This window comes from Mustela lutreola, chromosome 11 (assembly GCF_030435805.1).
Source record: "Mustela lutreola isolate mMusLut2 chromosome 11, mMusLut2.pri, whole genome shotgun sequence".
NCBI lineage: Eukaryota > Metazoa > Chordata > Mammalia > Carnivora > Mustelidae > Mustela > Mustela lutreola.
This window is the reverse complement of record NC_081300.1, coordinates 64,811,894-64,825,323: the sequence shown is the minus strand read 5'-3', so window position 1 is coordinate 64,825,323 and position 13,430 is coordinate 64,811,894. Positions and strand designations below refer to the sequence as shown.

General features: G+C 50.6%; 1 protein-coding gene across 4 annotated transcripts in view; it reads right to left on the bottom strand.

Moving 5' to 3' along the window:
• The window catches only part of CABIN1 (calcineurin binding protein 1), a 153,678-nt gene that overhangs the window by 119,831 nt on the left and 20,417 nt on the right, over positions 1–13,430 (bottom strand). For 2 of the 4 annotated variants that reach the window (XM_059140630.1, XM_059140632.1), the window contains exons 5-11: positions 12,255–12,389; positions 10,961–11,141; positions 9,534–9,683; positions 7,360–7,489; positions 5,379–5,528; positions 2,351–2,637; positions 1,155–1,323 (exon numbers count right to left, since the gene is read on the bottom strand). In XM_059140630.1, the coding sequence (XP_058996613.1) occupies positions 1,155–1,323; positions 2,351–2,637; positions 5,379–5,528; positions 7,360–7,489; positions 9,534–9,683; positions 10,961–11,141; positions 12,255–12,389 (1,202 nt within the window). The remainder of the gene's footprint in view (positions 1–1,154; positions 1,324–2,350; positions 2,638–5,378; positions 5,529–7,359; positions 7,490–9,533; positions 9,684–10,960; positions 11,142–12,254; positions 12,390–13,430) is intronic. The other 2 variants (XM_059140633.1, XM_059140634.1) reach the window with 1 other exon arrangement.

Below are 13,430 nucleotides of genomic sequence, written 5' to 3'. Positions count from 1 at the left end.
CTTGCATGTGGATGTTATCACCCCTGAAAATAAACCGTCAAAGGCCAAACCACTGAAGACTGAGGACTCCTGGTTAAAGACGCATACTGAAGGGGCACCTGGATGGCTCAGTGGGTTAAGCACCTGCCTTCAGCTCAGGTCATGATCCCACTATCCTGGGATCAAGCCCCACATCAGGGTCCCTGCTCAGCAACCAGGGGCCTGCTTCTCTCTCCCTCTCTGTCAGTAAATAAAATCTTAAAAAAAGAAAAAATGCACATATGTTTACCTTCTAAACTTCACTCCAGAAACTGTGAAGGGATTAAAAGATACAGGGGATAGGAGAGAATGCCCCAGCAGACAAGAAACGTGTTCACCAAATGTCAGATGGCAGCAAGATGATGGAACAGCAGAAACAGAACTGCTCTCTCCACTCAGCTAAGGACAGGGGAGGAGGCATTAGGAAGCCCATGTACCATCGCCATAAACAATGGTGGCCAGGAAGGTTCAGGAGTCGGAGGCTCTGGAGGAGCTGGGGTGGCAAGGGCAGAAAGCAGGAGCACTGGTGAAAATTGACTTAAGGAGCACAGGCACCCAGGCCCCTCCCAGCTGGGGGCAGCCTGGACCCTTTTCCTCCCTTAAGGCATCTCTAACAACACTAAGAATTGGTGAAAGCAAGGGAAAATTTATGAGCCTGTCCTCTTTCTCAGAATTCGAGGGAACCTTGCTGAGCCTGGAGAAACCAAGCATGCACACTCTTCCTGAAAATGGAATGGGTGCTACCTTTCGTGGGATTTCCCAGAGTTTGCACCCAAGCAGCAGCAGCCCTAGGTCTCCCAGCAAGTGGGTATCTATGTGTGCATGAGGACATGAGTGAGTGGCCTCCAGCTCGGTGATCCATCCATCTCCTGAGGGCCCAGGGAGTATCTGGTTCTCTGAAAGATGTTTAAGTCAGTTCCTGCCTTCAGGAAGTTCAGAGGGAAGAAAGGTGAGAAAAACCCACAATCCCAATCCATTGAGATCTATGCTTTGAACACTGGCACAGATATTATGGGAGAACAAAGGAAGTGCCCAGAAGAGTGGGAGGCAATGCAAAAAGAAACTTTACTGGTGGTATAGGCTGGAGGTTTGCAGGTTTGCTTGTTTTCACAAATAAGAAAAAGTGTGCATGATACCTGGATGGCAAGAACTTCATCAGAAGCTCCTGGAAGTCTACCTTCTCTTCTTTCTTGCACTTGGTGTTTCGGACACGGGCAGACCGCCGCTTCGCTGTCTCTCCACTCTCCTCTACAATCTTCTTCCGCTTCACTCCTTTCTTGGATTTATCTCCCCCAGAAATGTCACCTTCATAAAGAGTGCAAACTGAAACCTTACAAGGGGCAGGGATCAGAAAACGCACTACAAAGGCACATCAGTGCCTCTAATCTAACTCTACCAGCATGTTTCATGGTCATCTCTGATGTTCAAGAAACCTCCCATCTTTTCTTTCTTTAACAAGAGTCCTGAGGAAAGTTAATTTCAGACTCAAAACACTTGACTCACACTTTGTTCAAATTCCCAGAACCCGTAAGCCAGATCTGAAGATTCCGTTCCTTGGCTACAGAACACCAAGGTCTCCAGCAGTCCCTCCTCCCACCCCCGCCAGCTGGCTGTGAGAGCCTCTGGTGCCTCAGTGCATGTACTTGGGAACGACAGAGCAAGTGGCAGTGACACTAACTCTGCCCACCACCCAGCACCTTCTGAGCATTCAATGACAGGACGTGAGCAAGAGCATCATGAGAATTAAAAGGAAGCAGAGGAGTGTCATGTATGGTTAAGCAAAAAATGGACAATCACATAAAGTTCATTCGAAATTCATTTAACGGCCAAAGAGTCTTTTATTCAGGGACACAGAAATCAAGAAAAGGCTTGGGAACTGCTGTCTGAAATTTTTTTTTACTACTTCATTAATAGTAAAAATCAATAAAACCACCAAAAACTATACTACCACATATAGTGGTAACTCTGCTGACTTTCTCAAGGTCAAAACACTCCAGTTTCGGTGCACAGCAGTGTGGTGCTACAGGGCGCAGCCAGCAGGAGAACAGGACCTGTAGGGGACCCCGCCATCTCCCCAGGTACCAGCAAGAAGAGCAACCCTTCACCAGGACTTAGCAGCCAGGAGTTTAGGAGTCCCAAGAAGCTGCACTTCTGAGCTCCAACCCCAGTCCCTTGGGGGCCTCATTGCTGAAGCGACCCCCGACCGGCCCCAGCTCTGGGAGCAGCCTCTCCTGCAGAGCTGTGGGGCTCCCTCTAGGGAGGCCAGGGTACCCCAAAACTCACTCCTGCCCCGAAAATGGGGCCTCCCCAAAAACTGACCCCAGGACCTCACCCGCAGGGACGCCGGTCTCCAACAGACTGGGACTGTGCAGTGGGAAGCTGGCCGCAGCCACGGAGGCATAAGAGAGCACAGATTCTGTCACAGCCACAGCCGGGTTGGTGGTGACAGGGCTTGGTTGGATCATGCTGACAGGGGCCACCACCACAGAAGACACCATAGGCTGGCTGGGGTCCTGGTAGTCGGATAGGTCGATTCTCTTGCCAAGGCTAGGCCGCAAGGGCTCACAGGTGGTGAGGTGGTTGTACATGGCCAGCAGACTCTCTCCCAGGCACTTCCAGCTGCAAGGAGAGGGTCACCACACCCGGTCAGCACCCAGCATTGGGTGCTCCAAGCCCAGGGCCAGCTGGCCTGTAGAGAGGAGCAGTGATGGCCCCATGGCTACCATCCCCATGAGGGCAGCTGGAGGGCTCAGGGTTTTGTCGTCACAGTTATGGACAAAATTCTGCATCTAACACACTGAGGTGGAACAGACCAAGCAGGAATAGGGCCCACAGCCTCCTCCCCTCGCCCTGGCACAAGGCCTGAACTCAGCCTCAGGCACCCTCAGACTCCACCAGGCAGGCATGAAAACCAACTCACTTCAAAAGCTCCTTCCCTACAAAGTCAAATTTTTAAATCATCTGTGAGTCCCCATATGCCAAGATTATGGCTATGTTGTATGCTTTGTGATATCTGTGTCATGTGTGTTTTATTGTGGTACAGCATCTTATGTTGTAGAGAGTCTCTTGTTTCATGTTTTATGTTGTGTTATATGGTATGCTGTGGTATGATATGGTGTGGTATGATATATCCGTCCATCTCTGAATGGCTTCCCATGCTCTCAGGCCAAAACCACACCCTCAGCCTCATTGTAATACATGCCTGACCTTGCCAACTGGCCTGGTCTCATCTCACACCCCACCCTCACCCCCACCCTCCCACCATGCTAGTCTGTTTTCAGTTCTGCAAACAAAATCAGACCCCTGCATACCACAAGACCTTTGCACAGGCTTCTCTCTATCCCAAAATGAAGCCTTCACCCCCAACTGCAGCCTCTCTGCCTGGTCAATGCCACTTCTTTGTCAGATACTAGCTCTAGTACCTAAGCCTTTCCTGACCCCCAAAGCTGTGCAGACCCCATTATGAGCTCCCTGCAAGGTGCTGTGCTCCTTTCCTCAAAGGGCTCATCAGCTTGGGACATGTGCCTTTCCTTCCAGGTGACTGACTACCTTTCAGATCACCCCCAGAGAGGGACCGCACCCATCATGCTGAGTCCCCAACACAGGGCACAGTGCCTGGCATGAAGCTGGCATCCAGTAAATGCTGAGGGAAGAATGAAAATGGAAGTTTTCATCTCCTAGAAGGGATCTCCTACCTGTTCTTTCTCTGTCTTCAGTAAAGGCTACATGCACACGGGGAAGAATTTGCTCATAGCTGGGTTATGTCTAATGCCTTAAGTACACAATTTCATTCACTCGTGCCTTGTCTAATGGGCACTGAATAGACCAAGGGCTGTGCAAACCGTGGCCCACAGCCTGTTGTATACAGCCCACAAGCTAGGAGCCAGCTAAAGGATTGTTACACACAAACCCCCACCCCAAACACACACACCCCCTGAGGAGAATACACAACAGAGATGGTATCTGGCCCACAAAGCCTAAAGCATTTATCACCTAGTTACCTGTGGGACAAGTGTGCCAAGCCCTACAATAAACTGTGGTTATTTTAAAAGCCTGACCCCTTCCCTCCCAGAGGACTCCACACTCTTCCTCTATAACCCAATTGCAGACTTCACTCCCAAGCAAGGTTTCCTCCAGCCAAGCCCATCTCCCTCATGTTTCCCTTTGGCCTTCCCCCCGCACAAGGGCAACCATGACACCAGTTCACAGCTTCTCTAGTCCTATCACGAGGATCCTCTCCAGCCATCTCCAGTGTTCTCAGGCCTTCCCCCTCCTTCACTGTAACAGTGAGGAACTCAGGGTTCTTCCCAAACTCCCAAAAACCTCAGTTAGGGAGCCCACACTCAGACAGGATGGGGCTCCTGACCCATCTAACAAAATAATGGGAAGGGCATCTGACAAGAGTCTGAGAGCAGCCCCATCTTCCTGACCATGTCAGGGTCTGGGCGGGAAGACATTCCTGGGACACTCCACATGTGGAAACACACAGGCAGCTGTACCATGGATCAAAGCCAGCCCCTCCTGAGTGGGTGCAGAAATGCTGTTCTGTGCTGGCCCCCAGCTGTTCTATTTCACTATCACAACAACTCTATAAGAGAGGATTGCTCTCCCTGCTTTTAGGGAGTGGCATGTAGCATCCCAGGGTCATCCACTTATGGGTGCCAGGACTGGCCCCAGGTCTGTCTGATCCAGGGTGGGAGCCATAGACCACTATGGGACATCTCTGAGTATGAGAACATTGCTCTCAAGGCATGCTAAATTCAAAAATTCAGGACTCAAAGTCAGAATTTCAAAAACAAAAACTATACACCAGATCTCACTAAGGGGCTGAATGACCCGAACTGTGGGAGGCTGCCAATACCAGTTTTCCCTTCCCTGGAGGGCCTCTCATACACTGTGGGACTCACAAGGGCTATGCGGAGGCCCATCCTCCAGGGTACCCTGTGTGGTCCTAGAGGGACAGCAAGAGCTCAAGAGCCATGGAACCCACACCTGGGATCAACTCCAGACTCTCCATTCACCATCTGCCTGCTCTGAACCCCATTTCCGCCAGTCCAGTGCTTGGCAGTGCTTTCCTTTTCCCCTCTGGGAAGGGCAGACCAAGAGGGAGCACGCAGGGATGTGGCAAGTGGCTAGCATCAAAAATGGCAAGGGCAAAGAGAGATTTCAACTGGGCATACTTGGGAGAGGCCTGGCCTGCCTCTTGGCGGCCAAAAAGTGCGTGTGCACCTCTAGGTGTCTGTCTGGTATGCACCAGGCCACCACTCACACCGTCAGCCCCAGGGCAAGCCTCAGGGCCTCTCCCTCCAGTGCAGGGCCCACCGGCTGACCCAGCAGCCCCAGGAACCAGGACAACCTACGTGAAGAAGGGGATGGGCTGCACGAGCTTCAGGTCTGGTTCCTTTGCCCTCACAGTCAGCGCTTGCCGCTTCTTCCGCAGCCCCAGGGCCTCCTCTACAATGGCCTGCGTCTCAGCTGCGCTCACCGACACATCGTGGATTGACATGTCACTAAACCATGTAAGAAAGACAGACATTACAATGTTACAAACTGGAGCCGAGGCTGAAATTTTACAGACGGGGATGCAGTTAAGTTAATACCCTTTAATCTGTATTAATTCTTCCTACAAATAAAATAACCCCTTGAGTCTGGCCTCTAAGGGCAGTAATTAGCATTCTTAATACCCACATCCAATAGAAGTGACTAATACCCTTTGTTCCCTCTACAATTCAAAATTGAGCTAAGGGTTTTCATATGTTTAACAATATCACAGTAATGTCAGAAAAGCCTCAGAAAAATAAAACCTAGCTATCAATTACCTATAGAGTAAAAGAATGTAAAAGAATGTAACTTTCCTGCCCTCAACCTTCCAAATGAGCCAGCTCCTCCATCCTCTGGTCCTTGGCCCCTACAGCTCAGCTGGTGAGGAGTTAGTGGTTATTTATCTCTGTGTCTCTCCCTCTTAAGACTTTATTGTAAAAGAATGTAACTTTCCCTTCTTGCCAAGCCCAAAAGTCATCAGGCTACCGAAGCTTGCCAAAGTATAGCCAAACCAAAGAAAGGGCAGGGGCTCTGAGGCCTCAGGTGCCCTCACACAGACACGCCTCCACCTGAGGCAGCCTGGCAGTACCTGCCCTCCCACCCTGGCTGTCCTAACCCCTCTCAGGCCTCTACCACAGAGTCACTTGCTTATGGATTGATTTTTCCCTTTTCTCTCTCTCTCTCAAGACAGTTAGCACATTAGGATATGAACAAGAAATAAAGATAAAGATAAAGATATATAAAAATAAAGATATGGGGCGCCTAGGTGGCTCAGTGGGTTAAAGCCTCTGCCTCCGGCTCAGGTCATGATCCCAGGATCCTTGGATCGAGCCCCGCATCCGGCTCTCTGCTCAACAGGGAAGCTGCTTCCTCCTCTCTCTCTCTCTCTGCCTGCCTCTCTGCCTCTCAGTCTGTCAAATAAATAAGTAAATCTTTAAAATAGATAAATAGATAAATAAATAAATAAAGATGTGAACAAGAAATAAAGTCTTAAGAGGGAGAGACACAGAGATAAATAACCACTAACCCCTCACCAGCTGAGCTGTAGGGGCCAAGGACCAGAGGACGGAGGAGCTGGCTCATTTGGAAGGTTGAGGGCAGGAGGCAGCCAGAGTTTGGAAAGCTGCCCAGAGGTGACCTGGGAGCTGGAACATAAAGGAGTAATGGCACAACAGGCAGAGAGGTGGGAGGCTGGCCTTCCAGGTAAGGCCATGAGGGAGCCAGGGCACAGGGACAGGACAGTGCACAATGGGGCCAAGCCTGGACTCTGTCGGGCACCTAAGGAAGTCTTCTCCTAGGGCAGGGAGACATAGGAAGCAAGGAGAAGAACTAAAGGGGTCAAACTGTAAAGGAACTCCAGGTGATGCTCTGAGCATGAGCTCTGTCTTGGAGGCAAGGCAGTGGTGTCAAAGTCATATCACGGGCACTGAACTTGGGAAACATATGGAAACATAGCCCTGGAAAGGGAAACGGCGGGTGGTGGGCAGACAAGGTGGCCTGTCAGCTGCCACAAGCATCCAGAGGAGAGCTGGTGAATGTCAAGAGCTGGCACGGTGGAGGGAAAGGTAGCCAGCAGAGAGCCAAGGAAGCACTGCCATGATTAGGCACACAGGTGATTAATAGGCAAAGCAGGATCAAAGCCAGGTGAGGGCGTGCAGTGAGGGATGAAGTGCAGAGGCTCAACTGCCAGGAAGTTAGGACCTGAGAGAAGGAGGTACACAAGCCTCCTGATATCCACCAGCCACACACTGTTGGGGGAGAGGGGAGTGCAGAACCAGCATAGAAAGAGGCAGGACCCACCATTTAAGGAACATTCGGAGGGAGTCCTTCCGGAGACAAGGCTGTTCTTCAAAGATCTTTTCCTTGAGAACCAGTCCTTTGCTATACCGACAGTCCTTCTCCAAAGCTTTGCATATGAAGTACAGACATGCTGGTAAAGAAAGAAACAATTGATTTCTGAGTGTGCACCCCAACCTCTGGCCTTCCCAGTTAGCACCAAGAAAATGACCCTACTCTGGAATCAAAGAAATGCTGGCAAATAAGGAGATACCACTTAATCTGACTCAATTAGGAAAGATGCTGAAAATACTACTACCCACAGCAGATGAGACAAAGCCAAATGCTGATAGCAAGGACAGACTGTATGATGACCTTTCCAGAAAGGCATGGGTATTACACAACCCTCAGCCCAACAGTCCACTTCTAGGAATCGCTGCAAAAACCAAGAGATCCATAGTCATTACCTATTGGCAAACTGGAAAACAACCTTCAAAAAATCAGGAAAGCACTCAGCAGCACCAGGGGAGCCTGGTTAAGGAAAGCTTCCCCAATCCACACACTGGGTTGCTGAGCAGTCACTGCACAAAGGGTTGAGAGGTGTGCTCGCTGTCCAGAAGGAAGGTCACAAAAGGGCATGGGGGAAAGGCAGGAAACCAAACAGGCCATACAGTGTAACTCCATTTGTTCACGTAAAACCTGTTTCTCCTCCTTTTGCTTATCTGCATTTTCCAATTTTCCTCCTTCTTTTTCTTTTTTTCAAACTGTTCTTACCCAAAAAGTTTACTGCCTGCAATTAGAGGCATGCACATCATTTATGTCAACAAGCCTTCTCAAATCAATGATCTGGAAAACCTAACCTCTAGTTCCTCCAGGAGCGGTGACAGTAACAGGCAAAGCAACACAAAAGAAAAAACGAGATGGCAAGGAATCACATGCCCACCAGCAGAATGCGGTGGTGGGCATGTGAACGCAGAGCTGTGATGTGAACTAGGAAAGCCATTGGTATTTCTAGGGACTAGCCCATGACAGACGTGACTGCCATAAATAAGTCCCCAGCAGGCCCAGTGCCAGCAGGCCTCACCTGCGAACACACAGGAAAACAGTACAGTGCAGCCAAGAGCCAGCTCTGCTCCGACTGGGCACTGGGACCACTACCATGCCCTGCTCAGCTTCAGAGTCTGAGTGTAGATGTATTGCAACCCACTGCTGTCAAGAAAAACCAAAGAAGGATCCAGGGTGAGGAGGAAGGAAAAGTAGAACAGAAGCAGAGATGTGGGGATGGAAGCTTTGAGAGGCAGAAGGAAGTGGTGCCCTCCTAGAGTGCCACGGAAGGAGAGAGCAGAGCCTAGTCACACAGATACCACAATGCCCCCCACAAGGCACATGAAGGCTGTGCAGCCTATGCACAAGGGAGGGTCTGGGGGTTCCCAGGACAGCCTAGCAAGTAGCTGACCGAACGGCTGCATAGACAGCCTAGCGGTTCCTGCCCCACACAAATAAGAACACAGTTTCTCTGGGACCACGGTGGGACACGAGAGTGGCCATCATAGATGCCCAGAGAGAAAACCAGGGAGGACTGGAGCCTTTGGTGATTCTGGCTCTCAGCAGGTATTTTGGCTCTGGTAAAGCTCATGGCACTAGCTGTACTACACCGGCACTCCCACCGAGGGAAGACCTGGGAAGTTCCAAGGGAACAAGAGGTGGTCAGCAGGCATCAACCCCAAGCACCCCTGCCTACTCATCTCAAGTGGATAAATGCCACTGGGAGTTGAATTAACATGCTGCTTTCACTCTGGGGTTTAAATGAGTATCTGGTCTGGGGGGCCTGAGTGGCTCAGTCAGTTAAGCGTCTGACCCTGGATTTCAGCTCATGTCTTGACCTGTGTCGTGGGTTCATGCCTCACGTTGGGCTCCGCGCTGGGCATGGAGTCTATAAACATACACGCACACACACATGCATGCATGTGCGAACGTACTAAAATCAATAAATGAGTGTCAGGTCTCTCAGGCCAGAGCTCTCCCAGACAGGGCAGCCATTCAGCCCCCCAACCCTGGTCTCCCCCGAGGACTTCAGTTTACCAAGTACAACTTCTCCGACCATGAAAGAGAGGTACAAAGAACTAAAGCCTGGGGAAAGACAGGCAGAACACAAGACTATCCACCTCAGGTGGCTCTCAAGCAGCCAGAAAACTTACAAGAGGAGCTTGAACACCTCCTGAAAAAGGAGCTGTGAGAGTCGGAAGGGCTCTGCACAAACACCACTGCATTCCGCTGGTGGGTATGAAAACCGGGGCAAGCAGCACAGCAAGTGAGGTGTCCTCTGGAGTACGCACCAGGAACATTCCCTGCAGTGTTAGGCAAGAACTCAATGTGCAAGCACAGAACTATCAAATTGTTGCAGACGCACATAATAGACAACATGGCAGTAAAGAGCCCCGAGTGATGGCCTGGGGGCATTCACGGACAGACAGGAAGACCACAGCCCAGGGAGCCGGGCTGGGAAGAGTACACGCTGCCACCTGACACCCCCTAGAAGAGCCTCGACAACAAGCAGAGCTCCTCTCTGGCAACAAAAGGGAGAGAAATCAAGATCACCTCTGGGATGGAAATGACTGGAATGGGAGCCAAAGCAGCTTGCCTTCCGGGGCTCTAGAAATGTTCTGCATCTTAACAGGTTCCACATGTACATACTGTGCACTTTACTCTGTGTGTGTGCTACCTCAATCAAAAAGCAGCTATGGGGAACCGGAGGTGGGGAATGGTAAGCAGGGCCAAGTGCCTCTCTAAACACTCCATGCTATTTGTCTTTAAAAAAGGGAAGGAAAAAGCCTCTGCCAGTCAGTCTTCGAGGCCTAAACCTTGAAAGTGGACAGCAAGTGCTCATTAGCATGTCCATCCTAAAAAGAGTAACTGGCCCAGACAGACACAGAGCACCTGCACACACCAGACCAGCCTGCAGCTGGTCAGCATAGTCAGCGGACAGAGCCCCGGGCTCCAACTGCACTCAGCCCCGCTCTGAGCACTCCTGGAGAGCCTCGTTCCTCTCTGGCCTCAGAGGACACCCAGAGGAGGCTGACTCCTAGAACGCCTCATCAGTGCCTGCCTCAGGACCAGCCCATGCAAAGGACAAAGGTATTCTCTGCAGAACAGACAGAAAGGCTGAAGCCAAGGAACTTAAGCAAATGGAGGGCAGAATGGGGCTCCATCTGGCAGATGGCAGAGACCATTCTAGTAGCCCTGCTGGCTCTACAAAGGGACAGACTGCCTCAATAGGTAGTGAGGTCCCCCAGCACCCAGGAGTCAAGGTGCAACTGCTAGGCCAACTGTCAGTGAGTTATGGAAACAGGTTCTGGCTCAGGATGGCACAATGCAAGGATAGAATGAGACAAGCAAAGGGAAAACCACTCAGAGAGCGTGCTACCCATCACCACAATGCACTCAAGAAATCTCAATTGAGTGAGAAAGACACACGCAAAGCAGGAATGCAAAGCCATCTCCCTTTCTGACAGTCTAGCAGAAAGCCCTTGAGTGTTAACCTGGCCTCCAACTTACCCAAGCTCCCCTCCCTCCTCTGTCCGCAAAACACGAGCACATGGGAGAAAGCCATCAAAGCCTGACTCACTTGTGTAATCGCTGAGGGTGTACAGGACAGTGATGAGGTTGTCCAAGCAGGGCCAGTGGTCAGGATTGCACCGCAGCCCTTCCTCAAAAGCATGGCGAGCCAGGGGGACCCGGATGAGCCTCAGGGCCACATGTCCGATTTTATACCAGAGGTTGACGTCCGTGGAGTCCAGCATGACTGCCTGGAAGCAGCACAGAGGATGGAAATGCTCAATCGGCTCTCTCGCTGAGCAGGCACCCATGGTGACAGGAGGGGGCAGAGCACCAACCCAGCCACCCAAACCACCCAGAAAAATGGCCAACACACGTTACAGGAACCAATTTATCAAATTCAGAACATCTTCCTGACGCAGTTTGTCACTCTGAACATCTGTATTCCTTACATATCTGATAGGTAAGTACCATTAATGAAAGTACCATTAAAAGAAAATGGGGGGGTGCCTGGGTGACTCAGTGGGTTAAGCCTCTGCCTTCTGCTCAGGTCATGATCTCAAGATCCTGGAATCGAGCCCCGCATCCAGCTCTCTGCTCAGCACAGAGCGTGCTCCCCCCTCCCTCTCTCTGCCTACCTGTGATCTCTGTCAAATAAATAAATAAATAAATTTTTAAAAAAAGAAAAGAAAATGGATTTGGGGGTATTTTTGCAGGATTTAAAAATTTTTTATTTAATTTTGAATTGTGGGGTTCTAGAAAAATTACGGACTCTGGTGACAGACCTCAGTTCACATCCTGCTCCTACACTGACTAGCAGCGTGATCCCAAGCCTCAGTCCCCTCACCACTAAAATGAAGATTTTAGTGCATCCTGCATCCCTGCAAGATGATATCCAGTTAGCGCATGTGTGGAAAGGAGTTCACATGGTGTCTGGCACCTTAGAGGTGCCCACAGAGATGGTGACCGTTAATACCGAGATCATGGTTATACTGTTACGAGCAAGTACAGAGTGCCAAGGGTCAAGCTGTGTTCTTAGCACAGGTGTATGTACCAATTCATTCCAGTTTCACAACCGCCCTCTTTCTTACTGTGCCTACTATACTGCTATAGACCTGGAGGCCCAGAGAGAGCAAGCAACTCGCCACGGCCACATGGGCCCTGAGTGGCAGAACACCAATGCACATGCAGGCCCCTGCTCTCTCTGAACACACTGCTGCCAGCTGATGAGGGTCTCAGGGACCACAGCTTGGTGATGCACCACTACAAATTCTTCTTTTTAGCTAGCAAGACCATAACCTCACTCTTTCCACCAAGAGCTTTCAAAAACCCCAAGGGGCCAATAAGCACTGCCAAAACTGCACCTCTAAGTAGAATTCCATAGCAGTCTCCAGGTCCTCTCGCTGGGCAGCCAGCTGGGCCAAGTTCTTATATGTGGAATATTTCAGCATCAGCCCAGGGTGCTTCAACCCTTCTTTCTCATCACCGGACGAAACTGCCTGTGAACAAAAACAGAGGTCGAGAGTGACACCTAGGCCCTGAAGCCTCAGCAGGACACCAGGGTTCCCAGCGGGCCTCTGCTGCAGGCCCTTGGCCCAGTCCAGTGCCATCCTCCATGGGAAAAGGAAAGCCCTATACTAGATGTCCTTGGAGGACCCCTCCAGCTCCGAGCAGACAGAGAAGGAAAGCTGTATCACTACAAGGCAGTTTGCAGATAGTCTCGGCACCCCATCGCTATAGCCAGGCCTGAAAGGTCAAACCTAGAGCCTGCAGCTCCCCCAGAGCAGACCTGAAGAGGAAGGACAGGGCATGAGGAGGCCACCTGGGGGCAGCACCAGGGTCTGGAGATGGCCAGGCAGCCAATTTACGCATCTCTATACATCCCGCAGCCAGAAGAGCACCGGATTAGGAATCAGGAGGCGGGGCTCCCAACTCTGTAACTCATCATGTAACTGTGGACAGTGACTTTACCTAAAACTTTAGCGCCCTGAGGATCTCTGTACTGCGAGGACAGTAATCCTACCCTGAATATCAAAAGTGCAAGCCAAAAGAGCATAAAGATTATAAATGTGCTTTATTTTATTTTTTTTAATATTTTATTTATTTATTTGACAGAGAGAGAGATCACAAATAGGCAGAGAGACAGACAGAGAGAGAGATGAGGAGAAGCAGGCTCCCTGCTGAGCAGAGAGCCCCATGCGGGACTCGATCCCAGGCCCCTGGGATCATGACCCGAGCCGAAGGCAGCCACTGAGCCACCCAGGCGCCCCATAAATGTGCTTTATATAAAAAGTTATTTCACTACAGCTTTTATGAAAACTCTTAGAAAACCCTACAACTTCTAAGACACCACTGATGAGGAAAACTACTGCTCTAATCACAGGACAAAGTAAAACATTTTCTAACAGAAAAACTAGGTGGGGGCGCCTGGGTGGCTCAGTGGTTAAGCCGCTGCCTTCGGCTCAGGTCATGATCTCAGGGTCCTGGGATCGAGTCCCGCATCGGGCTCTCTGCTCAGCAGGGAGCCTGCTTCCTCCTCT